At 38.2% G+C, this 27,548-nt stretch overlaps 2 protein-coding genes across 5 annotated transcripts in view; one reads left to right on the forward strand and one right to left on the reverse strand.

Annotated features, from left to right (window-relative positions):
* The window catches only part of Syn (synapsin), a 135,770-nt gene that overhangs the window by 49,213 nt on the left and 59,009 nt on the right, over nt 1–27,548 (forward strand). The window contains 1 exon segment of the mRNA XM_073961373.1: nt 3,845–3,949. Within this exon segment, the coding sequence (XP_073817474.1) occupies nt 3,845–3,949 (105 nt within the window).
* Timp (Tissue inhibitor of metalloproteases) lies at nt 4,148–27,415 on the reverse strand. 4 transcript variants are annotated; one of them, XM_073961377.1, is made up of 5 exons: nt 26,802–27,415; nt 5,391–5,557; nt 5,001–5,086; nt 4,707–4,928; nt 4,148–4,632 (listed from the first exon to the last, which is right to left on the reverse strand). In XM_073961377.1, exons 2-5 carry the CDS (start codon nt 5,521–5,523, stop codon nt 4,432–4,434), a joined length of 642 nt encoding a protein of 213 aa, XP_073817478.1. In that variant the 5' UTR covers nt 5,524–5,557; nt 26,802–27,415; the 3' UTR covers nt 4,148–4,431. The 4 variants fall into 4 exon arrangements, with proteins under 4 accessions (XP_073817478.1, XP_073817475.1, XP_073817477.1 ...); XM_073961374.1 differs by having other exon boundaries at nt 27,277–27,403; XM_073961376.1 differs by having other exon boundaries at nt 27,281–27,381.

Genomic DNA, 27,548 nt, shown 5'->3' on the forward strand with positions numbered 1-27,548 from the left:
ATCGACAAATATGTTCAGTGGGGGCCTCATTTCAGCCGTCAAGGTGGTGAGGGGGGATATTTCTATATTTCACAGATAACGAACAACTTTACTACGTGAGCTATGTAGATATTTAAGCTATTACATATCGCTCATTTACTCAAAGAGTGGCACATCTCAAAAAAATGCAGTTTCGAGAAAAACGCGTTTTAAGTTCACGATTGAATTTTGACTTCCCTATTAAAAAGATTATTACACAAAAAATAAAATAACCACTGGAACAATATTTTGCAAAGAGCTGGCCAGATATCAGGGCTAAATTTCTGTGCAAGATCAATTATGATTTGAACTATATTAGTGTTTCATAAACTCAAAAAACAGTTTTGCTAATTTATGTCAACCTCCTCGTAAATCAGCTGTAACTCATTGAGTTTTACAGATAGCAACATGAAAATTTTTCACAAGATAAAGTCAAGGTCGTAGAAAAAATAGAAATTGCTAACTAAGAAAACGCGTTTTTTGAGTTATGCCACTCTTTGAGTAAATGAGCGATATGTCATTGAAAATAGAACCCACTGTTTCACTCTACGGTCTTTGTACTTCTTGTTTCTGAATTCCATTATCTGAATTATCGATAGTTTCAAACACGTCTGGAGAGAAGTCTTTGTTATGTCCTCGAACAACTTGACATATTTGATGGTATAGAAGATCTCCGATAGGTATGGTCAAGGACCATATATTTTCGGTATCGCGGTCAGTACGATTTATCTTGTAATGTCGTTGCTATACTGTGAATTTTCTGAAATCCTTACTGAAGTTGAGCAACTGGGAAACACCTTCTCATCATGGGAAGAATTAATACATATATTTAAAATCTTAGCTAACGGCGACAGAAAGGAATTTGCTTCTATGATTCGCATCTGCTGGCAAGCTAGTCTGGCTTCAGTATCGAGACCACCCTACCAACTTAACTTTTTAGACTTCTGATGCAACATGTGTGGCTAACTAAGTGTACTTGCCAAAAACTCTAATCCGCTTTCATCCAGTTGCTAAAACATTACCACAGAGATTCCGTGTGGAACCAACGGTTAGGATGTTTTTGAGTTTCGGATTACGTCTGCGACATCTCTCATCGTAAATTGTGGTGGTACTTTCTCGGCTGAGAAGGCTGTTATACGGCGCAGAACATTCCTCTTCTTCCCAACACTCTCGGGTTACTCCACTTCGCCCTATCACTGTTGGGGTGCTATATAAGCTGCCGGTTAAGAAGGCGCTCCTCCTTGGATCTGTCACTATCACGTCCTTGAAAGTAACATCCGTTCTAACAGCATTCCTTCCCGAACTCAAGAGTGATTTAACCGCTGGCCACTTTTCAATCCTGAACCAATTTTGAATTGCTTCAGTTGGTTTGGGCACTTTTTCTGCTTGTACTCATAATCTATTCATTGACTTCAAAAGTAAAATACCCAAATCCTTGGTATTCAAGGTTCATACAAAAGAAGCTCCTCCGTCTTCTCTGCTGAGAAATTTGGTCTAATTTCGGATATTCGAACAGCAGGTATGTAACGAGCCGATGTTATGTGGGTCTGGGCAGCTCTCTGATTGGTAAATTATCTGAACCATCGCCAATCAGTTTTTCAATGGTTCAGAAAAGTACTGCGGTCAAATGTTATGAAGTCTGGTGGTCTGTTAAATAAGACGATGATGGTGGACACTTTATTTTATCAGAGATGGTGCCACAATGGTGACGTCTGGCGGGCTGTTGTAATCTCCTCTTATCCTCGTAGGAGAGTCTTCGTTCACCTTATAAAATATGAAGCTATAAATTTGATCGGCAAATTTATGTACCCTTCTGGTCATTGCCTAGGATGGAATTCCAAAGCTCATGATGAATTGTGCTCCAAAAGCGAAGTGCCCTCAGACAGGTTGCCACAATGGGTGCCACTGGCGAGCTGCTGCAATCTCTTCTTATCCTCGTAGGAGAGTCTTCGTTCACCGTGTAGAATGTGGAGCCATCAATTTCGCTGTACCCCCTGCTCAAAGGATGGAATACCAAAGGTCATTGTGAGCATTTTAGTCACATGCACAAGATGATTATTGGCCTCCAAAAGCGAACTAATGTCAGGCATATGGTGCAAAACCACCTCGGCAATCCTACAATCCCCCATACATTCCACGTATAGGTCACTAGGGCAGAGCTTACACGGTGCTCTTGAAGCAAATTTAAATGAAAGGTGCTTGCATCTGGGAAGTTTTTGCGGATTCTGAAACTACAATGTTCATAGATGAGAAAAATCAAAAAACAAAAAAAATCGCCGAAGCTATTTTTAAATAAATCGCTATTAAAGTTGACATTTTTAGAGGTTGTTTAGGTTTTCACCATTTTCCTTGGAAACCGCAAGTCCTATTGGAATGAGACTAACGAAAATGTTGTAGCTATCAAAATTCTCTACAAGATTGACCTTTATGGTATTCTCGTCGGTTTTACCGTTTTTGAGATATAGAAGTTCAAATTGTTACAATTCAAATTCAATTCAATTCTGTATCGCCCCCTTATAAAACAATGTCACGACTGCAAATTCCCAACTTAAACTTATATATCTAAAAAATGGTACAACCTAGGATAAGTTACTTAAGCCAGTCTTGTAGAGAATTTTCACAGCTTTAAGATTTTCTCAGGTCCCATAACGATAAGACTGGCGTATTCAAGCAAAATCGCGCAACCCTAACAAAAAAAACCTAAAAATGTAAACTGAGCTTCTTTATCTCAAAAATGGTACAGCCTAGAAACAAATCATAAACGTCAATCCTCTAGAGAATTTTCACAGCTACAACATTTTCTTTAGCTCCATTTCGATTGGACTTGCGGTTTCCAAGCAAAATCGTGAAAAATTAAAAAAACACCTAAAAATGTGAATTTTGACCGCGATTCTCTAAAAATCCCTACAGCGATTTTTTCTTGTTTTTGGATTTTTCTCATTTATGAACATTGCTGTTTCAGAATTCACAAAAACTTCCCCTGTGTAAGCGGTTTTCATTAAAAGTTAGTTAAGGCGCACCCTTCATGACATTGTTTTATAAGGGGGGCGATACAGTCGGTGCATTGGCCAAATTTGAACTTCTATATCTCAAAAATGGTAAAACCTACGAAAATACCATAAATGTCAATCTTATATAGAATTTTGATAGCTACAACATTTTCGTTAGTCTCATTCTGATAGGACTTGCGATTTCCAAGCAAAATCGTGAAAACCTAAACAACCCCTAAAAATGTCAACTTGGATCGCGATTAATTTAAAACACGCTCTGGCGATTTTTTTTTTTGTTTTTTGATTTGTCTCATCTGTGAACATTGTAGTTTCAGAATCCCAGGTGCAAGCACCTTCCGTTTAAATTTGCTTCAAAAGCCCCGTGTTAAGCTTCTTTGCAAAGACAGTATTCTACGAGCTACTCGATATAATTGCGTTTTTGTTGCATTTACTTCTTTTTATTATTTACAATGTGCGTGAACAACACCAATTGATAAACTTCGTCTGGTTGTTGCTTTTGTTTTGATGGTATTATTTTGATGTTTGATACAGGCCTGTCTGTTGTGTAAGGTAGGTAAGTCCTCCTCCGCTTGATGTACGATCCTTCCGCAGAACGCTGTAACCCTCGCAACGTTGCAAGTTCAAGACAACTGTAATCATGATTTTTCTCCAACTGATGGCACTATTTTTTCACCACGTTTTATTAAGCGTGTGGTTCAGTGGCGTATCAATAAGAAGCGACTCTAGTCGTCTACATCCACTTTTAATGACTTTAAATAAATTTTAAAATATTTAGTGTTTTTTTTTTTAATATTTACACTTTTCTCTCATTTCAGGATAAACCTTGGGTATTCGCTCACTTGCAACAACTGCAACGTCGTTTGGGTAAAGAAAATTTCCCCTTAATTGAGCAGACATTCTTCCCTTCGCCCAAATATTTGGTAAGTGGAAAAAAATTATGGAATATTATAAGATTTCAAAAGGGACAGAGATCAAGAGAGCGTCTCATTGATGATGAACAGACTACCATAGCTTATAGTTTCTCTTAGAATGGCGATTAATGAAGAAAACTCAATTATATCATACATATCCATAAATCGCAATATTTCGCCGGCTCTTAACATAAAATCACATGATCATTTTTGGATTCTTAACGTTTCAAAATAGCTAATTTTCCGCATAACATTTATTTTGGTTTTTTTTTTGGTTCTTTTTCTTATTCTTTTTGGACTTACATAACTAAACAAAACATAAAAATAAATTACATTTACACAATAGTTAAGACTACAACTAATGGATAGACAAAACAAGTTCTCTGCTTCTTTTTTTCGTTTGTTAAACATAAATAAGTTTTATGAATGACACATGTTTGGCACATAATGAAGATTCAATAATATATACGGAGCTTCTGCGACTCCTTCCTCTATGGACTCATTTTACACTCATCATATGCAACAGTTCTTCGCCAGCGACATTTAATCGATGGATCTGTTGTGGTAAATGGTGAACGATGATTTCTTATTGGCATACAGGCACTGTAATCTGTTTCACATCTGGCGAATGGAGACCATGAACAGGAGTTGTCATCTGTAGCAGGACAACGATTTCCTCGGCAAAATGAAATCTGTTGAAGAAAATAATTGAAATGTTGTAAATTAAAGTTTTTCGTTTTTTTTTGTTCTATTCTACTCTGCCTACCTCACATCCACATCCTTTTTTATAGGCTCCGGTAAATCCTGTCCTTTCAATAATGCTCATCTTTTTATACTCCTTGGCATAGTGACACATATTCAACTGAGGACCTCTGCTGGCAATGACATAAAGTCGACCCAGTTGCAAGTCAAAACCACCGCACAAACTATCGTGACCTGAAGTCATAATACGTCCATGTTTTAATGTTTGTTGTCCTTCTGGGGTCATCTGGAAAAAGAAACGCAAAAGAAAATATTTTTTAAGTTGCTAGTTGTAATTTTGAAGGAAGTTAGGACTTACTTTATATGATTTCTTTACTTCAACCTTGTAGACAACCTTGCCTTCAACCAATTTGGTGGATTTACGCATTACACGAACGAGAGCAACTGTAAAGAGAAATGGGAAAGTAGAGAGATATTTAATAAACAAATCGTTATAATTGAGAGATCATATCAATGTCGACCAAGAAGTGGGAATAAAAAATTTAAAAATAGAGACAACTTATTCAGAGCTCCAAAATGCTCGTTCGAATTGGAGTTGAAGGTGGAACTCGCTCGAATTCGATCTGGAGTACTCCTGAAATGAGTACTCCCAAGCGCTGCCACAAACAACAAAAGAGTGGGGAGTTAACTTCTTGTAAAACTTGTACTCTTCTAGTACTCCCACTCGCGAGTATATTTTTGTACTTACCATAATCTGCTCTACAGTAATGCTGTTGTGGATGCTCTGGCATGCACATGCAGGCATTTGTGGGTGTGACATAAAATGTCATGATAGCCATTATTAGAACGGCGGATAATGGGAGAAATCTTGGAATTTCCATGATGTATTAATTTCCGACAGCAAGGAATGAATCACTGTAAAAGAAGGAAGAACAAAATTTTATTATAGGAATTATTTGAATAATTTATACGTTATCGCTCTTAAAATAGGTATATAATTATTTTTTTAATATATAAAAAATAAAAACAAACATTAATAATTCGCAAAAAAACGTTTCCCATCTCTTGAATTACCCTTGTTACCGCCAAGGGCAACAGTTTGCAAGTGACAATTCCCGGCAACAATTTACATTTAAAATTAAAATTTTGTTATCTCTAAAATCTATTTGTTTATATTCGGAGATAAATGAAAAGAGTATAAAATTAAGGGTATGCCCCCTTTCGGTGAAATGACTTTAAATAGTGAAACTGAGTATTTGCATAGCAGTTATGACCGGCAAAAATAAAACAAAACATCTTAATCAAATATTTATTTTATTTTTTAATGTTTTTTTGTTTAGTTGAAAATAATGAGGAGCAAAGGAAAAAAAGTATTATCATTATTTATACAGCCGAATTGAATTGAGTAATTAGTCATAATAATTTACGTAAAAGTGGAAATAAATGAATGCCCCACTAACCCTCCATAATTCTTTTGCAAATGTGTTCGAAGAGGCTGAAGTGGTTCTTCTTGTTATTGTAACAGTATATGGTCTGATTCTATCTTCAGTGCTAAGGATGTGTTTGCTTCCATGTGCTGTGTCCATAAAGCTTATTCTCGACTCCAGAAGTTGAGTAGTTTTGGTTGGGCCGTATGAACCAGAAGTTAGTCTTTCTAGGCGACCAGAAGGGAGCCACAACCGGGTTTTTATAGGCAACCAAAAAGGTGTTTTGAAGACGACCTAAAGAGCTTTATAGGCGACCAGAAGGGAGTCGTTATACACGAAAAGGATGTATTTAGACATTTTAAAGATGAGTTTATTGGAAATAATTAGGCGCAATATTTCTGATACACCGGGTGACGTAGGGGATGAGAGATACCAAGGAACGGCCCTGACCGGCTTTAACATGGCAAAGTCCAGGATTTATCTTGGTTCCTCTCTCATTTCATGTGGAAACTGACCTCCCCGACCCGAGCTAACATGTGTCGTGCGTTCACCCATAAGAACGTTAAAAACTTGGGTTTGGGCGCCGAGTTAGTAACCCTCCCCTAGAAAAAAGCAGTCTACTATGAAAAAACAAAAGAAAAGACAAATAAATCCCTCTAAAGTTGACGACCCCCGCAAACGTTTTAAGGACCATGATCTGCGAATCTGCACCTGCAATGTTCGCACACTTTATAGAGAAGGTGCAGTTTACGCATTGGCAGATGTACTTGAAAAGTACAAGGCCGACATTACTGTCATACAGGAAATACGATGGAACGGGAAAGGCGTCACAACAACACCTAAAGGTGACGCACTGTGTTATAGCTGCCTGACATAAAACATGAGTTTGGTTGCGGATTTGTTGTTGGTCGGAGGTTTAAACACCTGGCCTCCAGCTTCACACCCGTGAATGAAAGACTTGCAACAATTCGAATAAAAGCTAAATGCTTCAACAACAGCTCATGCTCCCAATGAAGACAAGGACGAACAGACCAAAGATATATTTTATTTTATTTTTTGAAATTTTGCCTGTTAGGGCGAAGATCATTTTTTAATGATTTTATTAATTTTCTCGTTTAGAGTTAAGCTTAATGATCTGAAATTATTTGCAAGTGAAAAAGGAAAGCCATGGACTCGAACCCACATAGTCACCAAATTACGTTACCTGGTTTCATTGGTGGTAAAGCAAATCTTCGGACGTATCGACTATGTAATGGCTTCTCTGTCCTAGAACTTATCGTTTTTCAAATGCAAATGTGTTTTTATACATTAACAGATATTTGGCCTGTTAGCGTTCAAAGCCAAAACTCATAACTTCAAAGGCATCGCAAAAAGCGGTTGTTGTGAAGAAAATACATTTCAACGGCCAAATATCTGTTAATGTATAAAAACACATTTGCATTTGAAAAACGATAAGTTCTAGGATAGAGAAGCCATTACATAGTCGATACGTCCGAAGATTTGCTTTACCACCAATGAAACCAGGTAACATAATTTGGTGACTATGTGGGTTCGAGTCCATGGCTTTCCTTTTTCACTTGCAAATAATTTCAGATCATTAAGCTTAACTCTAAACGAGAAAATTAATAAAATCATTAAAAAATGATCTTCGCCCTAACAGGCAAAATTTCAAAAAATAAAAAAAAAATAGGCTGAGCCCGGCTGGGATTTGAACCCACGTCCTTGAAAACATATCAAAAAATGTTGTCACGGCATGTTAGCGTTCAAAGCCAAAACTCATAACTTCAAAGGCATCGCAAAAAGCGGTTGTTGTGAAGAAAATACATTTCAACGGCCAAATATCTGTTAATGTATAAAAACACATTTGCATTTGAAAAACGATAAGTTCTAGGACAGAGAAGCCATTACATAGTCGATACGTCCGAAGATTTGCTTTACCACCAATGAAACCAGGTAACGTAATTTGGTGACTATGTGGGTTCGAGTCCATGGCTTTCCTTTTTCACTTGCAAATAATTTCAGATCATTAAGCTTAACTCTAAACGAGAAAATTAATAAAAAGATATATTTTATGAGCGCTTAGAAGAAACATATGACCGTTGTACAGCCCATGACATTAAAATTATTCTAGGCGACTTTAATGCAAAAATTGAAAAGGAAAATATCTTCGGCCCAACAGTCGGAAAAATTCAGTCTCCACAATGAAAAATCTGACAATGGCATGAGGCTGACACACTTCGCAGCGGCAAAAAACATGGTAGTTAGCAGTACCGGATTTAAGCATCTCGATATTCATAAGGGCACCTGGCTGTCTCCAGATCAGAAAACAAGAAATCAAATTGATCACGTTGTGATAGATGGAAGACACTCATCGAGCGTGTTGGATGTGCGCTCGTTCCGAGGAGCAAACATAGACTCGGACCACTACCTAGTTGTAGCAAAGGTACGCACCCGGTTAAACGTAGCAAACAAAGTACGAACAGACACGAAAGTTAGACATCGGTAAGCTGCAATCACAACAGATAGCCACAGCATATTCCACTCAACTAGCCCAATTGCTTAACGAGAGCACTCCTTGTCCCGATAACATAACAACACAATGGCAAAATATTGCCCACTCCATGCAAACAGACGCAAAATCCATACTTGGATACCAGAGACCTCCACAAAGGAATTCATGGTATGATCAGGAGTGTCGTGCTGCTACCGAAGAGAAAAATGCGGCATATAAGGCTACTTTACAATCCGTAGCAACGCGTAGCGCACGTGAGAGATATCGGAGAAAAGGAGAGAGGAGAAACGTCTTTTCCGCAGGAAAAAGAGAGAGATGGAAAAGCGGGAGTATGAAAAATTCGAGATGTACAGGAGCCAGAATGAAGTCCGAAAATTCTACCAAAGAGTCAAGCATCAAACTGATGGCTTTGGTACAGGCACATCCACCTGTAGAGACCAGCAAGGTAAATTGGTAAATGATACAGATAGTGAGCTCAGGATATGGAAAGAGCATTTTTCTAACCTGTTGGTATCCAGCGAAGACGACGAAGATACTACAGATCCAATCCCAGAAGATGGTATTGAATGTATAGCGCCCATCCAAGATGAGGTAAAGACAGCAATAAACCGGCTGAAGAATAATAAGGCTGTAGCAGCCGATGGCTTACCAGTCGAGCTGTTTAAAACCGGAGGCGACCCGCTGATAAGGTGTCTGCATCAGCTAATTAGCACCATCTTGCAGGAAGAACTAGTACCCGACGATTGGAACCTGAGTTTTCTGTGCCCCATCCATAAAAAAGGAAAATAAGACTTTATGCTCTAACTATAGGGCCATAAGTCTACTCCCGATTGCCTACAAAATCGTGTCAGGGATATTGTGCGAACGACTAAAGCCTATGGTCAACGAGATAATTGGGCCCTACCAATGCGGCTTTAGACCTGGCAAGTCCACCATTGACCAGATATTTACCCTGCGGCAAATCCTAGAGAAGACCCAAGAGATGCAGATCGACACCTACCACCTTTTTGTCGATTATAAAGCAGCCTTCTACAGCCCGTTGCGTTCAAAGGTATTCCAAGCCATGTCTGAATTTGGTATCCTCGCAAAGCTCATTCGGCTTTGTAAAATGACTTTAACTGACACGAGATACTCAATTAAAATGGAAAAGAACCTCTCCGAAGAATTTTGTACCAAAAGAGGTTTCAGGCAAGGAGACAGTCTCTCATCTCAACATCCTGCTGGAAAAGGTTATTCGAGAGGCAAACGTCAAAAGAAGTGGCACAATCTACACCAATAGCCACATGTTACTTGCTTATGCTGATGATATAGACATCATAGGCCGATCAGTAAAAGAAGTAACTGATACCTTTATGAAGGTCGAAGGAGAATCTGCTAAAGTGGGTCTGGCGGTTAACGGTGAGAAGACCAAGTCGATGGTGTCGGCGCGCAATGCGTCCATAGAGATCGAGCCAACTGTTGACGTTGGTTCCTAAAATTTTGAGGTAGTAAAAGACTTCGTCTACCTCGGTACCGCAGTAAACACAATCAACGACATCAGTTGTGAAATAAAAAGAAGAATTGTATTGGCTAACAGATGCTACTTTGGCTTAAGTAAGCAGTTTAAAAACAAAGCCACATCTCGTCAAACAAAAATAACGCTATACAAAACACTGATAATACCCGTGCTGATGTATGGTTCCGAACCTGGGTACTTGCGCAAGCAGATAAGGCAGTGCTTGGTGTGTTTGAGAGAAGGATTCTTGGAAAGATCTACGGACCAAACTGCGTTGACGGTGAATATCGACGTCGCATGAACCACGAGCTAGGCTAGGCCATATCATAAGAATGAGCGATGATGGACCCGCTAAAAAGGCGTATAAATATGAGCCGCAGAATTGGCAGGCCAAAGAATAGATGGCGCAAACAAGTGGATGAAGAGATGACAAGGCGCGGTATTCCAGAAAGAGAAGCAATGGACAGAGAGAAATGGAGATATTTTCTTAGTTCGGCCTATAGAACAAATGTTCTGTAATGGGCCAGCTAGGTAAGTAAGTATTTCTTTGAGAGAAAACTTATTCGAAAGATCTACGGACCAATCTGCGTTGACGGTGAATATCGACGTCGCATGAACCACGAGCTAGGCTAGGCCATATCATAAGAATGAGCGATGATGGACCCGCTAAAAAGGCGTATAAATATGAGCCGCAGAATTGGCAGGCCAAAGAATAGATGGCGCAAACAAGTGGATGAAGAGATGACAAGGCGCGGTATTCCATAAAGAGAAGCAATAGACAGAGAGAAATGGAGATATTTTCTTAGTTCGGCCTATAGAACAAATGTTCTGTAATGGGCCAGCTAGGTAAGTAAGTATTTCTGATACCCCACAAAACACCTAAAAGTTTACCCTGCAAACGTCTAAAACTTTGTCACCTACGGAATTGATATTTCTTTTGAAGATGATTTGTTTAAAGAACATTTAGGTCTACCACAACTTTTATTGTTTGTATGTACAGTCATAGACAACTGCCTGCTGAGGATATTAACCTGATTAGTGTACAACATTTAAATGTAGTTCACTACTTTGCCATTTCTATCATTTTAGAATGTTTACAGAAAAAAAATTCATACATATTATGAATATTGTTCAAAATGTGTTGAGGCTGAGGGTGTTTAACCCAGTAGTTATTTTTTTCCAAATAGGGTCCGAGATTTCTCTCCTGCGTTCCAACCACTTGACTTTAGGTTGTTTGTAATAAATATTCTTTGGTATTATTCCCGCTTAAGTGCTTCTAAGAGCATTAGTGCGGGTTAATATTATCATTATTTTAATTATTTTTCATTCCACATTTACATACATATATCATCCGATTTATGTAAGCTGTGAAAAATTGTTTTCCTCCTTAATAAAATCAATCAATTTTCTATCTCCCTCAGCAAAGGTTGCAAAATCTTTAACCCATTTATGTATCAAAACAAAAAACATGAAATCCCCTATGTCACAGACGATTTCCTAACAACGATTCCCTCAATTCCCCACCGATAAGATTTCCCATCACTCTCCGAACATAATTTTATTTATGCGCCCACAATGGAGCATCACCAGTAAAATTTATCGTTTCAATCAATAATCCATGCCATTCAATTTATTATTATTTACTAAGCGACCGCTGCCCGTTTGGTCATGGATTCCCATTTAGGGAAGGGAATACAAACAAATTCCAAATACATCGCTGGTAATTTGTGTGTGCGTAAAATTCATGAGTGAATAGAAACCGCCTGCCTGCACACCACACATCCACTCTCCTCCGATAAAAAGTCAAAAGATAAATTAACATTAAATGTTTGTCTTTAGTTGTGTCTTGTAAGGGGGATAAGTGAGATGGGGTGTTGGGTGAAGGTGACCATATGTTATTCAGTTTATAAAAACACAATTTTGTACAATATTTTGCATAAACATTTGAATGTTTTCAATTACAACAATGTAGAAAACACACACGAAAAACGACAACTACAAAGGGGGGAGGGGGGAGGAAAAGCAAAATACTCCAAAACATGTGAATATTTGTCTTTATTTTTATCGAAATAAATATTCTTCTTGGGCATTGTGTCGCACGACTTTATACGTTTGAAGTGTGCCCCTACAGTGTTTTGAAGGAGTGTTTTGTTGTAGGCGGATAGTATGTAACACAGGGGATAACTTTATAAGTGAAAATTTTTGGATAATAGGTAAATGAAATAGAAGATTAATTAATTTTATAGTTTCACGTCGGAGCACTATGTCACCTCTTTAAGATTTATAAACTTTGAATCTAAAAGTGGAACACATAGGGTAGTGGTACCATACAAAAATTTGCAACATGAGCCGAATAACCTATTACAAAGTAATGTAAACAAGCTACCTTCTTCGTTAGTTTTGGCCAAATCTCTTACTCCGCTTGAGATGTATCGTGCGCCCCAGCCAATAAGAAAGTGAGGCGTAGAAGCATTCTTCCGATGAGGCGTATTTGTAGATCGCATCAAACTACATTTACTGGCCAAGAACAGGTCAGACCAAAACGGTTTTGTATTGAAAAAGTGGCTCCTCATGACAATGTATTAGTGAGTCAATAGCCATGCAAAACAAAAGCAAATCGAAATCTTAGTTTACTTTATTACGCTCTTTCATCGCAATCAGGTGGTATGTGTGTAAATTGTGGAAAAACTTTGTAACCACAACAATACCAGCGAAAGTAGTGGTATATACCCTAAGTAGCCCAAAGACTGAGGGCATAAAAGTAGGTCGAGGTTTCAAACAATAATAAAAACAAGTACAAAGTCGTTATGACCGGGCAGAGCTTTTTATACACTCTACCATAAAATATTCTTAACAAAAATTGAATAATTTCTTTTATTTCCTGATCACAATTTTAGGTGCAAAACTTTTTCGATCACGAATGCCGTAAATGCCTACATCATGTAATCTAAAAAATGTGTTCAACTAGGTGGTACCTTTTTATAGGGTCTATATCAAAGTGTGGACCTATCTTGACAATTTTTGGTGGAAAATTTTTTTAAACTTCATGGAACCTCAAATGTAAAAATCTGGGTACTTTCGTCAAACAATGTTGCTAAGTCCCTTAAAATACCGAAAATCGGGAGGGTCCGTTAGACAATTTTTTATTAAGAAGTGGTGGAACCACTAATTGTCAAATTACAGCTAGTTGTAGCTAAAAACCTTAAAATACCGAACATCGGGAGGTATCGTTATATGGGGCCTATACCAAAACATGGACCTATTTTGGCAATTTTTGGTTATGCAGTGGTGGAACCACTAAGAACCTTGAATGTCAAATTACAGCTAGTTTGGTTAAACATTGTAGATGAAATCCTTAAAATACCCAAAATCGGAAGGTACTGCTATATGAGGGCTATACCACAACATGGACATATGTTCACGATTATTCGTGGAGAAGTTCCGTGACCACAGAGAACTCAAAGATCCCTAATTCTCTCTGTTTAGTGCTTCGCTTTCTGGAATACCGCGCATTGTCATCTCTTCATCCACTTGTTTGCGCCATCTATTCTTTGGCCTGCCAATTCTGCGTGCACCGCCATGTGGCCCGTATTTATACGCTTTTTTAGCGGGTCCATCATCGCTCATTCTTATTATATGGCCTAGCCTCGCTGCATCTCGATACGTTTAACTATATTGATGTCGTTGTATAGCAGACACAGCTCGTGGTTCATACGACGTCGATATTCACCGTTAACGCAGATTGGTCCGTAGATCTTTCGAAAAATGTTTCTCTCAAACACGCCAAGCACTGCCAAGTACCCAGGCTTCGGAACCATACATTAGCACGGGTAGTATCAGTGTTTAGTAAAGCGTTATTTTTGTTTGACGAGTTGTGGCTTTGTTTTTGAAGTGCTTAATTAAGCCAAAGTAGCATATGTTGGCCAATACAAGTCTTCTTTTTATTTCACAACTAATGTCGTTTGTTGTGTTTACGGCGGTGCCGAGGTAGACGAAGTCTTTAACTACCTCAAAATTATGGGAACCAACTTCAACAGTTGGTCCGATCTCAATGGACGCATTGCGCGTCGACACCATTAATTTGGTCTTTTCGCCGTTTACCGCCAGACCCACTTTAGCAGATTCTCCTACGACTTTCATAAAGGTATCGGTTACTTCTTTTACTGATCGTCCCATGATGTCTATATCATCAGCATAAGCAAGTAACAAGTGGCTATTGGTGTAGATTGTGCCACTTCTTTTGACGTTTGCCTCTCGTATTACCTTTTCCAGCAAAATGTTGAATAGGTCACACGAAAGGCTGTCTCCTTGCCTGAAACCTCTTTTGGTACAAAACTCTTTGGAGAGGGTCTTTCCTATTTTAACTGAAGATCTTGTGTCAGTTAGAGTCATTTTACAAAGCCGAATGAGCTTTGCGGGGATACCAAATTCAGACATGGCTTGGAATACCTTTGAACGCAGCGGGCTGTCGAAGGCTGCTTTATAATCGACAAAAAGGTGGTAGGTGTCGATCTGCTTCTCTTGGGTCTTCTCCAGGATTTGCCGCAGGGTAAATATCTGGTCAATGGTGGACCTGCCAGGTCTAAAGCCGCATTGATATGGTCCAATTATTTCGTTACCATTGGCTTTAGTCGTTCGCACAATATCCCTGACACTATCTTATAGGCAATAGGGAGATGACTTATGCCCCTATAGTTGGAGCATACAGTCTTATCTCCTTTCTTGTGGACGGGACACAGGATGCTCAGGTTCCAATCGTCGGGTAAGCGTTCTTCCTGCCAGGTGCTGCTAACTGTCTGATGCATACACCTTATCACCGCGTCGCCTCCGGTTTTAAACAGCTCGGCTGGTAAGCCATCGGCTCCTGCTGCTTTATTATTCTTCAGCCGGTCGATTGCTGTTTTTACCTCATCTTTGCCGGGCGGTATACATTCTATACCATCTTCTGGGATTGGATCTGTGGTATCATCGTCGTCGCTACTATTGGATACCAGCCGATTGGAGAAATGTTCCTTCCATATCCTGAGCACGCTATCTGTATCTGTTACCAGATTACCTTGCTGGTCTCTACAGGAGGATGTGCCTGTACCAAAGCCATCTGTTGGATGTTTCACTCTTTGGTAGAATTTTCGGACTTCATTCTGTCTCCTGTGCATCTCGATTTGTTCACACTCCCGCTTTTCCATCTCTTTCTTTTTCCTGCGGAAAAGACGTTTCTCCTCTCTCCTTTTGTCCCGATACCTCTCTCGTGCGCTACGCGTTGCTACTGATTGTAAAGTAGTCCTATATGCCGCATTTTTCTCTTCGGTAGCAGCACGACACTCCTGGTCATACCATGCATTCCTTGGTGGAAGTCTCTGGTATCCAAGTACTGATTTTGCGGCTGTTTACATGGAGTGGGCAATGTTTTGTCATTGTCCTGATATCTTATCGGGATGAGGAGTGCTTTGATTAAGCAGTTGGGCCAGTTGAGTGGAATATGCTGTGGCTATCTGTTGTGATTGCAGCTTACCGATGTCCAACTTCCGTGTTGTGTCTGTTCGCACTTTGTTTGCTACGTTTAATCTGGTACGTACCTTTGCTGCAACAAGGTAGTGGTCCGAGTCTATGTTTGCACCTCGGAACGATCGTACATCCAACACGCTTGATGCATGTCTTCCGTCTATCACAACGTGAGCAATTTGATTTCTTGTTTTTTGATCTGGCGACAGCCAGGTGCCCTTATGAATATCGAGATGCTTAAATCTGGTACTGTTAACGACCATGTTTTTTGCAGCTGCAAAGTCTATTAGCCTCATACCATTGTCAGATGTTTCAGACTGAATTTCCCAACTGTTGGGCCAAATACATATATTCTCCTTTCCAATGTTGGCATTAAAATCGCCTAGAATCATTTTAATGTCATGGGCAGGACAACGGTCATAAGTTTCTTCTAAGCGCTCGTAAAATATATATTTGGTCTGTTCGTCCTTGTCTTCAGTGGGAGCATGAGCGCAAATAAAGCTGATGTTGAAGAATTTTACTTTTAATCGAATTGCAGCGAGTCTTTCATCCACTGGGGTGAAGCTGGAGACCAGATGTTTTAACTTCCGACCAACTACAAATCCGCAACCAAACTCATGAATTGTGTCATGACAGCTATAATACAGTGCGTCACCTTTAGGTGTTGTTGCGACGCCTTTCCCGTTCCATCGTATTTCCTGTATGACAGTAATGTCGGCCTTGTACTTTTCAAGTACATCTGCCAATGCGTAAACTGCAACTTCTCTATAAAGAGTGCGAACATTCCAGATGCAGATTCGCAGATCATGGTCCTTAAAACGTTTGTGGGGTTCGTCAACTTTAGAGGGGTTTGTTTTTCTTTTCTTTCGTTTTCCTAGTAGGCTGCTCTTTCTAGGGGAGGGTTACTAACCCGACGCCCAAACCTAAGTTTTTAACGTTCTTATGGGTGAACGCGCGGCACATGTTTGCTCACTACCTTTAACGGGTGTAAAAGGCAGTTCCCCAGATGACACCACGGGGAGGTCAGTGTCCACTTGAGATGAAAGAGGGACCAAGATAAATCCTGGGCTTTGCCATGTTAAAGCCAGTCAGGACCGTTCCTAGGTATCTTCCATCGTCACCCAAAAAAATTGTAGCTAAAATCCTCAAAATACCGAAAATTCGGAAATTCGTTATATGGGGGCTATACTAAAACATGGACCTATTTTGACAATTTTTAGTGGAGAAGCTTGTGGGTCATTGAGAACCCCAAATGTAAAATTTCAGCTAATTTAGTAAAAATGTAGCTAAAATACTTATAATCGGAAGGTACCGTAAATGGGGCCTACACCAAAACGTGGACCTATCTCCATCATTTTTGGTGCAGAGTTTTTTTGACCTCTTGAAACTCTAAGTGCCAAATTGGAGCCAATTTTGGGCGGAACATGTGGCTAAAATCCTCAAAATACCAAAAATCGGGGGCTACGGAAATATAGGGCCTACACCAAAACGTAGACCTATATAAACCATTTTTAGTGGAGAAGTTCCGTGACTACAGATAACCTCAAAGGTCAAATTACAGTTAGTTCGATTAAAAATTGTTGCGAAAAACCTTAAAATACCGAAAATCAGGAGGTACCGTTATATGGGGACTATACTAAAACATGGACCTATTTAAACATTTTTTGGTGGAGAAGTGCTGCGACCAGTAAGAACCTCTAGTGTCAAGTTACAGCTAGGTCGTTTAAAAAAATGTAGCTAAAACCCTTAAAATACCGAACATCTCGAGGTTATATGGGACCTATACCAAAACATGGACCTATATTGACGATTTTTTGTGGAGAGACCGCTGAGAATCTCAAAAGTCAAATTACAGCTAGTTGGGCCAAAAAAAAGCTACAAGACCGAAAATACCTTAAATCGGGGGCTATAGCAAAACGTGGACCTATCTTGATAATTTTTGTAGGGAAGTTTTTTGATCACTGGGAACATCAAATGTCAGATTTAAGCTAATTCGATCAGAAAATATATCTGAAAGCTTTAAGATACCTTAAATGGGGAGGTACCGTTATATGGGGGCTATACCCAAACGTAGACCTATCTTGGATATTTTTAGTGGAGAAGTTTTTTCGTCATTGGGAACCTCAAATGTCAAATTGCAGCTAATTCGGTCCGAAAATGTAGCTCAAACCCTCAAAATGCCGAAAATCGGGAGGTACCGCTATATGGGGGCTATAGCAAAACGTGGGCATATCTTGGCAGTTTTTAGTGGAGAAGTTTTTTGGTCATTGAGAACCCCAAATGTCAAATTTCAATTAATTCGTTCAAAAAATTTAGCTAAAATACTTAAATCGGGAGGTACCATCATTGAGAACCCCAAATGTTAAATTTCAGCTAATTCTGTCAAAAAATGTAGCTAAAATACTTATAATCGGGAGGTACCGTTAAATGGGGTTTATATCAAAACGTGGACCTATCTCCACAATTTTTTTGAAGCATCAGTTTTTTGACATCTTGAAACATCAAGTGTCAAATTGGGCGGAAAATGTAGCTAAATACCTTAAGCCGTATTTATAATTTTGTCATACAAATAACAACACCCTTTACCCTCATATAGTTTATACCTCTACCTAAATCCGTCACTTGCTAAACGAACTCGATTCGTTTTCGTTTTTGCATTTGAAAAGTGAAATTCTAAGCCAATGTTTTTTGTTTTTTTTTTTTCAAATATGTAATTAAAAAACTGCCGGAAAACCAAATACCTGTGGTTAAATAGAATATCATACATGTGCAAAGGGTATGTACATATGTCTCTGTATATATGTATGTATCTCCAGCACATGTGACGGTTTAAGGTATCTTGTGGTCGATGGCGACAACTTTAATTTTGCCATTGATTGTTGTGTGGTTACAATTCATGTGATTGCTGTGCTACTACTGGTGCTGCTGGTGGTGCGGTACTGTGGTTTACATTTTATAGATCGGCAGATTTTTGTTATGGCGTTTTGTATTCGGTGTGGTATGTACGCACGTTTGTTGTCTATAAACAAATCGCCAAACTAAAAATAGCGCACACAGAACGGTGACGATATTTTGGCGTTTAGCATCGTACAACGAACGGAACAGAAGAACGGAATTGAATGAAGAAAGCACAAACAACAAAAATTGTTTTTTGTCAGTGCAAAATTTATTGCCGTTTCGAGGTTGTCGTACGTTCCAACATGGATCGCTGTCCCCATAAACACAACCCGCAGCATAGGCATCACATTCGTGTAAACATTTAGAACATATGATATGTATTTCTAATAGCTTGGAATATGTTAAATGCTTGAAATAGAATTAAATGATCATAACAGCGATGTCAACAGACCTTTTCTGTTTTTGTTGGAGGTGGGAGGGGATATTTGTTTTGGCGTCATTTCTGACCTTTGACACGAAAAAACACTTGTTGATGGATTGTGGGTGTCACTGTTTTGTATAAATGACGCAAACGAACTATTCTAAAATAAGTATAAACGACACCGACGTAACCGGGGGGCCGAACCCAGGGGCCTGGGACCGAAATGATAAATTTTTAGAAATTTTATACTTTATCAGAGAAAAATTTAACAGTAGTTATTCTGAAACTTTTCGTAAATAAGAAAGAAAGAAATGATGTCTTTAGGGACACGTCACGCCCTCGCCTTCCAATATTTTGATCTTATTTGATGATTTATATAAATAAAACAAGTAAAAAAGTATTAGTCGGCTTTGCCGACAGAGATATAACTTCAGCCTAAGTGAATTGAAACTTTCATCTACAGGCAGATCGAGTGTATTTAGGGTCTTTTTAGAATTTTGTGGCCCTTTTTGGGCATTTCAACTTGTCTTTGAACTTAGAAGTTAAACTAAATTAAAACAAGTAAAAAAGTATCAGTCGGCTTTGCCGACAGAGATATACCCTCAGCCTATGTGAATTGAAACTTTCATCTATGGACAGATCGAATGAATTTAGGGTCTTTTCAGAGATTTGTGGCCCTTTTTTGGACATTTGAACTTGCCGGCAAAAATGTGGAGGAGGTACTTGAAGGAATGGGAGCCATGTCTTTTCGATAGATAACGCGACCACTAGTCATTTCGTGTAACTTTTGGACCTGTATGTCAGGAAGCAAGGACTTGTCCACGGAAAACATAATATCGCTGTATACAGGACCACAACGAACACCATCTGTATACATTGCCAAAGGATTTTCGAACAGACCCTAAACTGCACTTAGGCACAAATGCTGAACTTTTGTGGGGGAGGTACCCTAAGGAGAGGGTCATTTTAGAAGTTAAACTGAATTTGGAGAAAATATTTGGATATACAAAGCACCAAATACCTCAAATCTAGTGAAAATATATATGGAAGCTATATCCAAATCTGAACCGATTTGCACCAAAAGCAATAGCGTTCCTATATGGCTAATATTTTTTTCCCCAATTTTCAGCTGAATCGGATAATAAGTGCGACCTGTGCGTTGCGAACAAAAGTTCATAGGCAGTTGGACGAACATACATAAATCGACTCAGAAAGTGATTTTATATATATCCACTATGGATCTATCTCGCTGCCTTTTGCGTGTTACATACACAGGACATAATACATGCACCGGACATAGTACCCATTACCACTTTAGTTGATTCCTTCTCATGTAGTGTTGAAATTGTAATTGGGGGTAGACATTGTGATCATTAACACATGGACGTAGCCAGAAATGCATCTTAACACCATTTCGGGGGACCCAGCTGACAAAATTTGAACATTTGCAAATAAAATACTACCATTTCGACCCGAATGATCCAAATACGTCGCGCAAGTGGTGGAGTGGAATGGAATGAGTGGAATAATTAGACCTACTGTTTATGACATCAACCCCCAAAAAATTAAAAATCTACGCTGGAAACTTCCTATGTTATTTTTAAACATGACATCTGTTCATAGTATAATTAGGTCCACCGAGCTATTATTACTATATGCTCCACCTAAAGGTGGAGTGCAGCACATCGAATTATTAGTCGAAGACCATATATATATGGTAAAAACCAAATTTTCTTTGCAATTCCATTCTGCTTTCAAATCTGTTCGCGTTCACAAAATTGTTGTATTGAAAAATGTATGCATATATCAGTAACAACATTTGATATCCATCCGTAGATGCACCGTAAATTGTTTTTATTTTCGCGGAGAATCGAAAAAATTACAAAAAATCTTGGAGCAAATAAAACTCTAAAAAATCAATTAAAAATACGTACACACAGAAAAAATGGCCTCTCTAACATATGTCCCAAACATATTTTGCAGCAAACATATATTTGTTTGCAAGCAGTCCCAAACATAACATATGTTTGGGTCCTGCAAACAAATATATGTTTGGGTGCAAACAAATTATATGTTTGGGTGCAAACAAATACAAACCCAAAAGCCACAAGAAAACAAACACAAACACCAGTGGGAGCTTTCTGAGAGCAAGGGAGTGTAAATGTCAATGTGAAACACATTGAAATGTATGCTCACTTGCTCTCAGCAAGCGCTCACTGGCTATCTCTAACATATACACACATTTATAAATGGTGGTGGTTTATTGAAAGGCATAGAAAAAAAGCAAAAGCACAACAGACACATAGGTACATACAAAATTCCAAAGAAATACAAAACAGACTTTAATAAAAGAAAAAACTGAACATATGTATGTATTTATATGAAAAACGTATTGGTGTAATTACCAATATTAAATGCGATTTCTTCCTTGTCCTATAAAATATTTCCATTCACCTTTTTGATTCAATTATAAAATGTATTGGCAATTTAATTTACTAAAAGCACAATATATTTAAGAAAATACAAAAAACTGATCACGGTGTGTCTTAACCAAATTTAAATGGAAGGTACTTACACCTGGGAAGTTTTTGCAGATTCTGAAACTACAATGCTCATAGATTAGAAATATCCGGAGGGATTTTCAAATAAATCGCTATTTATGTTCAGATTTTTAGGTTTTCACGATTTTGCTTGGACACCAAGAGTCCTGTGTAAATGGCCTTAAGAAAATGTTGTAGCTGTGAAAATTCTCTACAAGATAGACCTTTATGATATTTGCGTAAGGTTTACCGTTTTTGAGATACAGAAGTTCAAATTGAGACAATGCACTGACTGTATCGCCTTCTTATAAAACAATATCATGCTCAGTGCGCCTTAACTAACTTTTGATGAAAACCGCTTACACATGGGAAGATTTCGCGGATTCTGAAACAGCAATGTTCATAGATAAGAAAAATAATAAAACAGAAAAAACCGCCGGAGGGATTTTTAAATAAATCGCTATCAAAATTCACAATTTTAGGGTTTTTTAGGTTTTCACGATTTTGCTTGGAAACCGCAAGTCGTAGCGAAATGAGTCTAAACAAAATGTTGTAGCTGTGAAAATTCCCTACAAGCCTGACCTTTAGGTTTTTTTCGTAGGTTTTACCATTTTTGAGATATAGAGGTTCAGTTCAAATTTTTAGGTTTTTTTCTTAAGTCTCCAAGATTTTGCTTGGAAACCGCAAGTCATATCATAGAGGTCAATCTTGTGGAGAATTTTTACAGCTACAACATTTTCTTTAGGCCCATTTACATAGAATTCGCGGTTTCCAAGCAAAATCGTGAAAACCTAAAGAACGCCTTAAAATGTGAACTTAAATCGCGATTTATTTGAAAATCCCTTCGGTGATTTTTGTTGTTTCTTGATATTTCTCATCTTTGAGCATTGTAGTTTCAGAATATGCAAAAACTTTCCAGGTGTAAGCACCTTCCATTTAAAATTAGTTAAGGCGCACCGTGTGATTTATTCGCGCACTTTACCGTCTTCACTCATCGATTATATTTAGACAACTGAAGAAAAAAGAACAGCTTAAATAATACAATTTTCTCTTTTCCTCTTCGCTTGATACGTTGGTTAACAAGAACTAAGCACGAAAAACACGTGTTTTACCGCATACACACTATCAAAGCTTTTGCGTCTCCTCCCAGCTAACAATTTTTCCGAGGGCTCTGATTTCCGATTTTTTTCGCGATTTTCTGAATATTTTTTAGTTATTTGACGATTTTTCTAATATTTTTCTAGAAATTTAACCGATTTTTTAACACTTTTTCTAAGAATCTCTGCACATTTTCTGAAGAACCTTAAGAATCTCGTTCCGATTTCTAATCGATTTTCTAAGGGATTTTTTTGTTCGATTGTTGTCGAATTTTATAATTTTTATAAAATTCGAATATACAATTTTTGAATTGTTTTAATATAAATGCAACATAAAATAATTCAAGATAGTGTTGATAGCTTCAACATACTCGTGCACATTCTTCTACTATTAATCACAAAATGATAACAACAGGGAAAATCATTAGGACGTTTGAAATTAGAATCATCCATAAATAGCGCATTAAAAGAAAATTGTTTTTGAGTGGGGATTTGTTCTGTGTCAATATCAAAGGCGTCAGCGCCCAAGAATTTCTTCCGAATTTTTTCAGAAAATCTTTTTCCAGAATTTCTTTCCGAATTCGGACCGATTTTCTTCAAAAAATCTAAATTTTCCACCGACTTTTTTTCCGAATTCGGACCGAATTGGTTGCGAAACTCTAATGTTTTGTTAGAATTTTCTTAGAAAATTCTTTCCGAATTCGGTGGACACGTCCATACAACTTTTGTACCGAATTCGGAAAGAATTCGGCATCAGAATCGGCAACTTGTGCAGAGATTCTGTCCGAATTCGCAAAGAATTAGGAAAAAATGTTAGCTGGGCTATTACACCATGCACATAGCTCTTTATTATAAACCGGCATTCCGCAGCCGCGAGGGCCCAGTTGTTACTCTCTTTGACAAAAATCTTTTCTCCACCCATAAAAAAATGTTTTAACGTAAAAACATGTTGGTACCTAAACAAATTAAATTGAGATATGTTACAAAATGTTGCAATCATTCCCAAACAAATATTTGTTTGGATCCAAACATATTTCTAACTTATATATTTCTGCGTGCGCTTCCACGTGAATTATTTTTAATTGCCGATATTATGAGACCCGTCCTAAAACACTTCATTTTAAAGAAATTCAGTCATATGAGGGTCACTCGAAAACCTTCTGGTCTAGGCAACTTGCAGTATCGCCAGGTGGCATTTGATATTTTTATTTGGAAAGTTTGAACGTTTTTAGTCTAAGCTTACTCAGGTCAGTTTGACATATGACCCTATATTGGGTTGGAATGAAATTTACTTGTGAAAATGTTCTTCCGATAATTTTTCATAACTTTCGACGTGGATAATCATGGCAAGAGTGGGCATTTCTTCCACCAACTATGATTTGATATTGCATGAACACCTGGCCGCAAAAATGGATTTTTCTCGCTGGATCCAGCAAAATTTGTCAAATTTGTGCAAAGAAATTGTGAACAAAAACGATCGTGGTGCTTCAAACGACATTTAAAAGATCTTCACAGACGCCGAATCTTGGATATATGCTTAGGAGCCCGAAACAAGAAAGGAATCGACCGTTTGGGTCTTCGAAAGCGAGCCAAATACAACGAAAGTTGTTTATGGAAGAAGACCTTCGAAGCAAATGGCAGCCTGTTTCTTCGGCAAAACTGACGGTCGATTCCTTGGCGACTATACTGCATGAGAAATGTAGGACGTTTAATTGAGAGTGTTACATTACAATTTGTTTGCCTGAAGTCCCCTGAGGAATTCGAAAAACGAACAAGAGAATCGTTCTGCATCTTGACAATGCGCGCTCTCACACATCGATTCAAACCAGGGTCTATTTGTCCGGACAAAACGTGGAACTGATATGTCATCCACCGTACAGCCCTGACTGGGGATCCAATGACTTTATTTGATTCCATCGTATCAAGAAAAAAAAAGGCATGGTCAACGATTTCCGTTGCCAAAAGATGCTGTAAAAGCGTTCAGTAACCATGATTTAGAGATGTCTAGATCGGAGTGGAAAAGGGATTCAACAATCGATTTGAGCGTACGAAAAATCAAATAAATCATGCTGGAGGCTACTGAAGAAAACAATAAAACTGTTTTTGATGGTAAATATTCGCGTTTTCATTGTTAGGCCAGATAGTTATCCTTCAGCTCTCGTATAGTCATAGACTGAGGCTATTTATTTTGCTGTCGGCAAAGTCAACTGATTCATTTCTACTTGTTTATATGGTACATAATGGTATATTTTGGTTTGGAAGGCAACAAGTAAAAAAGTATCAGTCGGCTTGGCCGACAGAGATATACCCTCAGCCTGTGTATATTGAAACAAGTTTTTCCCTAAAAACGTATGTATTTAGAGGGTTTTAAAAATTTTGGACATATGAACCGACAAAAATGTTGATTAGGATTAAAGAGCAAAAGTTTTGCGGAGGAAATACTTAAAGGAATGGATCGACTGGACCATTATGGAAGTAGATCTTCAGCCTCTACATAGGCAGCCATAGGGGGTTCGAAGTGATATGGTGTCATAGGGGTTTTGTGGAACTATCAGGCTATTTTCTCAGGAAGTATGGATTTGCTCCTGATGAAACTTGTACCGATTCGAGAGCAGGTCCTAAACTGAACTTATCCGAAATTTTGTGTGGGAGGTACCCGACGGAGTGGACCGATTGAGTCCATATTGGAACCTCATCTAAGTCATTTCACGATTTGCAAAGTATGGACCAAATCGTTTACTTCCTTCAAGAGTTATCGTACGTAAAAATTTTCCGAATATTTTCGAACTTTTGTGGGGGAGGTACCGGAAGGAGTGGACCGATATAACCCATCTTCTAACTAAAACTAAGTTTGGGCAAAATATTACGAAAGCCAAATTTTGGACCGAATCGGTTGATCCGTTCGAGAGTTATCGTGCGCTCCAGCCAGCCAGACAGACAGACGGACATTGCTCAATCGACTCCAAATTGTCTGAAACACATTTCGTCCAAACATACTTAGGGTCTAAAACCATTATTTCGATGAGGCACATTTTGCCCGTATGAAAGTGTATACACCCTCGTTAGCATAAATGCTGAGGGTATAAAAATAAACTATATAAAATTTGAGCCGACTCAGTTCGAGAGTTAGCGTGAGTCTGAGCCACATAGGGGGACGGACATGGCTAAATCGATTCCAAATTGTCTGAAACCGACTTGGTTTCAACGTGCATATGTTCGTGTATACTTTCATTATTTGGGTAAGGCACATTTTTTGATCGTGTCAAAGTGTATATACCCTCTTTAGCCTAAAGGATATAAACAAGTAACAGTGAATTAAATTCTCTTATTCAGAGTGTACGAAACCTTTAGCTTCTTGAGATGACGTTGTTAATCAATCAAATTGTTCGTATGCCAAGCTGAACTATTGAGAAATGCATTTTTCCTATTTTGAACTTTTTTGAAATATTAGCAATAAATTTCCTAGTTATTAGCTTCTCATTCTTCCCTAAATAATACAACAAATCGGGCAATGGTCGCATATGAGGATTAACCTTACAAACCTTATAAACGATTATATGTATAAACGATGACATACGACTTATTAATGTGACAAATATTGCTGAAAAGCTGTTTATTTTGCCAACATCGTAATGTGCAAGGTGACACCCCATCTTCACAATTTCCTACAGGGAAAATGTTTACACATTGAGAATTTCAATTGGGTTGATTCCCAAACATACGGTGGTATCTTTATTTTGGGTCTATACCAATATTTGGACATGTGTTGATGGTTGTTTTAACCCGAAATACCAAAATACAGTAATGAACTTTTTGTAAGTTAATACCAAATAATACATACATCTTTTTCGCAATACTAAAAACGTATCTGTACCGTTATATAGAGGATGTACCGTTCTAATTGACATTGTGAACTGATAACCTGGTTTTGATGTCGTCATAATTAAGGTGGACCGGAAACACAACTGTTGCTTAAAGACAAATTCATAGAGATTCGCAAATTTGTATACCAAAGTTAGGCCCAAACATTATTCCATCGATTTAAGTTCGCAAGATAAACTCCCTAGGCACGCCAAAATGTATTTACACATTATGTTTTTTGTATTTGTAAACTTTACTAAAAAAACACAATAACCGAAAATGCAGCCACTGTTTGCACCTAAATTTTTGAACGATGCGTAAGCAAGACACTTGCATAAAAGTACATACACATGTATTTCATTGCGTTTGATCTGTCTATTTGTCTTTTCTGATCCATTTAACTTACCACCATTAATTTAATTACAAATTTTTGTAGTTGATTTGTTGCAGTGCTTTCGGTGTTAGCAACGACGCAGTGAAAAAGTTTTGTTTCCAATTAAAATTATTTATTTGCACTTCACTTCTTTTATGTTTTCTGTGTGAAAGTATTGAGGAGCCACTCTTTCTTTTTTTATTTCAATTTATTTTCTTTTTATTTGGAAACTAAACCAAATCCATTGAAGTGATACACCGTCCGTATTGAACCACTTTAAAATGCGACAGATCGATCGATCAATTCAAAATGTAACGCAAAAAATATCGATCACAAAAACAAAACAAAAAACGTTCAAGGAGACCCGGACAATTGTGTTGTGGGACGCGACAACAAAACGTCTTCTGTATCGTTGTCTAAGAAATGCACGACTGAATGAAATTCAAAGTGTTTCAGTTGTTTTTAGAGAAATTCAAAACACAACAAATCTTGAAAATGTATTACTCACTTACTGGCTCGCGGCTGCCGGTGTTTGTTCCACCGCCCCAAACACTTCGCATAAATTTATGCCGCCCTCAGCGCAATCAAACAAACCGTTCGTTCTGTGTACGTTCTCAGTATTGCCAATGAATGATCTGCCACTACCAATCGCCGTAGCCGTCCGTGTTTGCTTTGCTCATCATTTTTCAGTTTGAGAAAATACCAGCCAGCCAGCCATCATCTAGTAGATATTCTCAGTTTTTGAGAATATTTCGTGCACATAGAAATATTTGAGAATTG

Source organism: Musca autumnalis, unplaced genomic scaffold (assembly GCF_047663935.1).
Source record: "Musca autumnalis isolate F117 unplaced genomic scaffold, ASM4766393v1 scaffold_1, whole genome shotgun sequence".
NCBI classification, from domain to species: Eukaryota; Metazoa; Arthropoda; class Insecta; order Diptera; family Muscidae; genus Musca; species Musca autumnalis.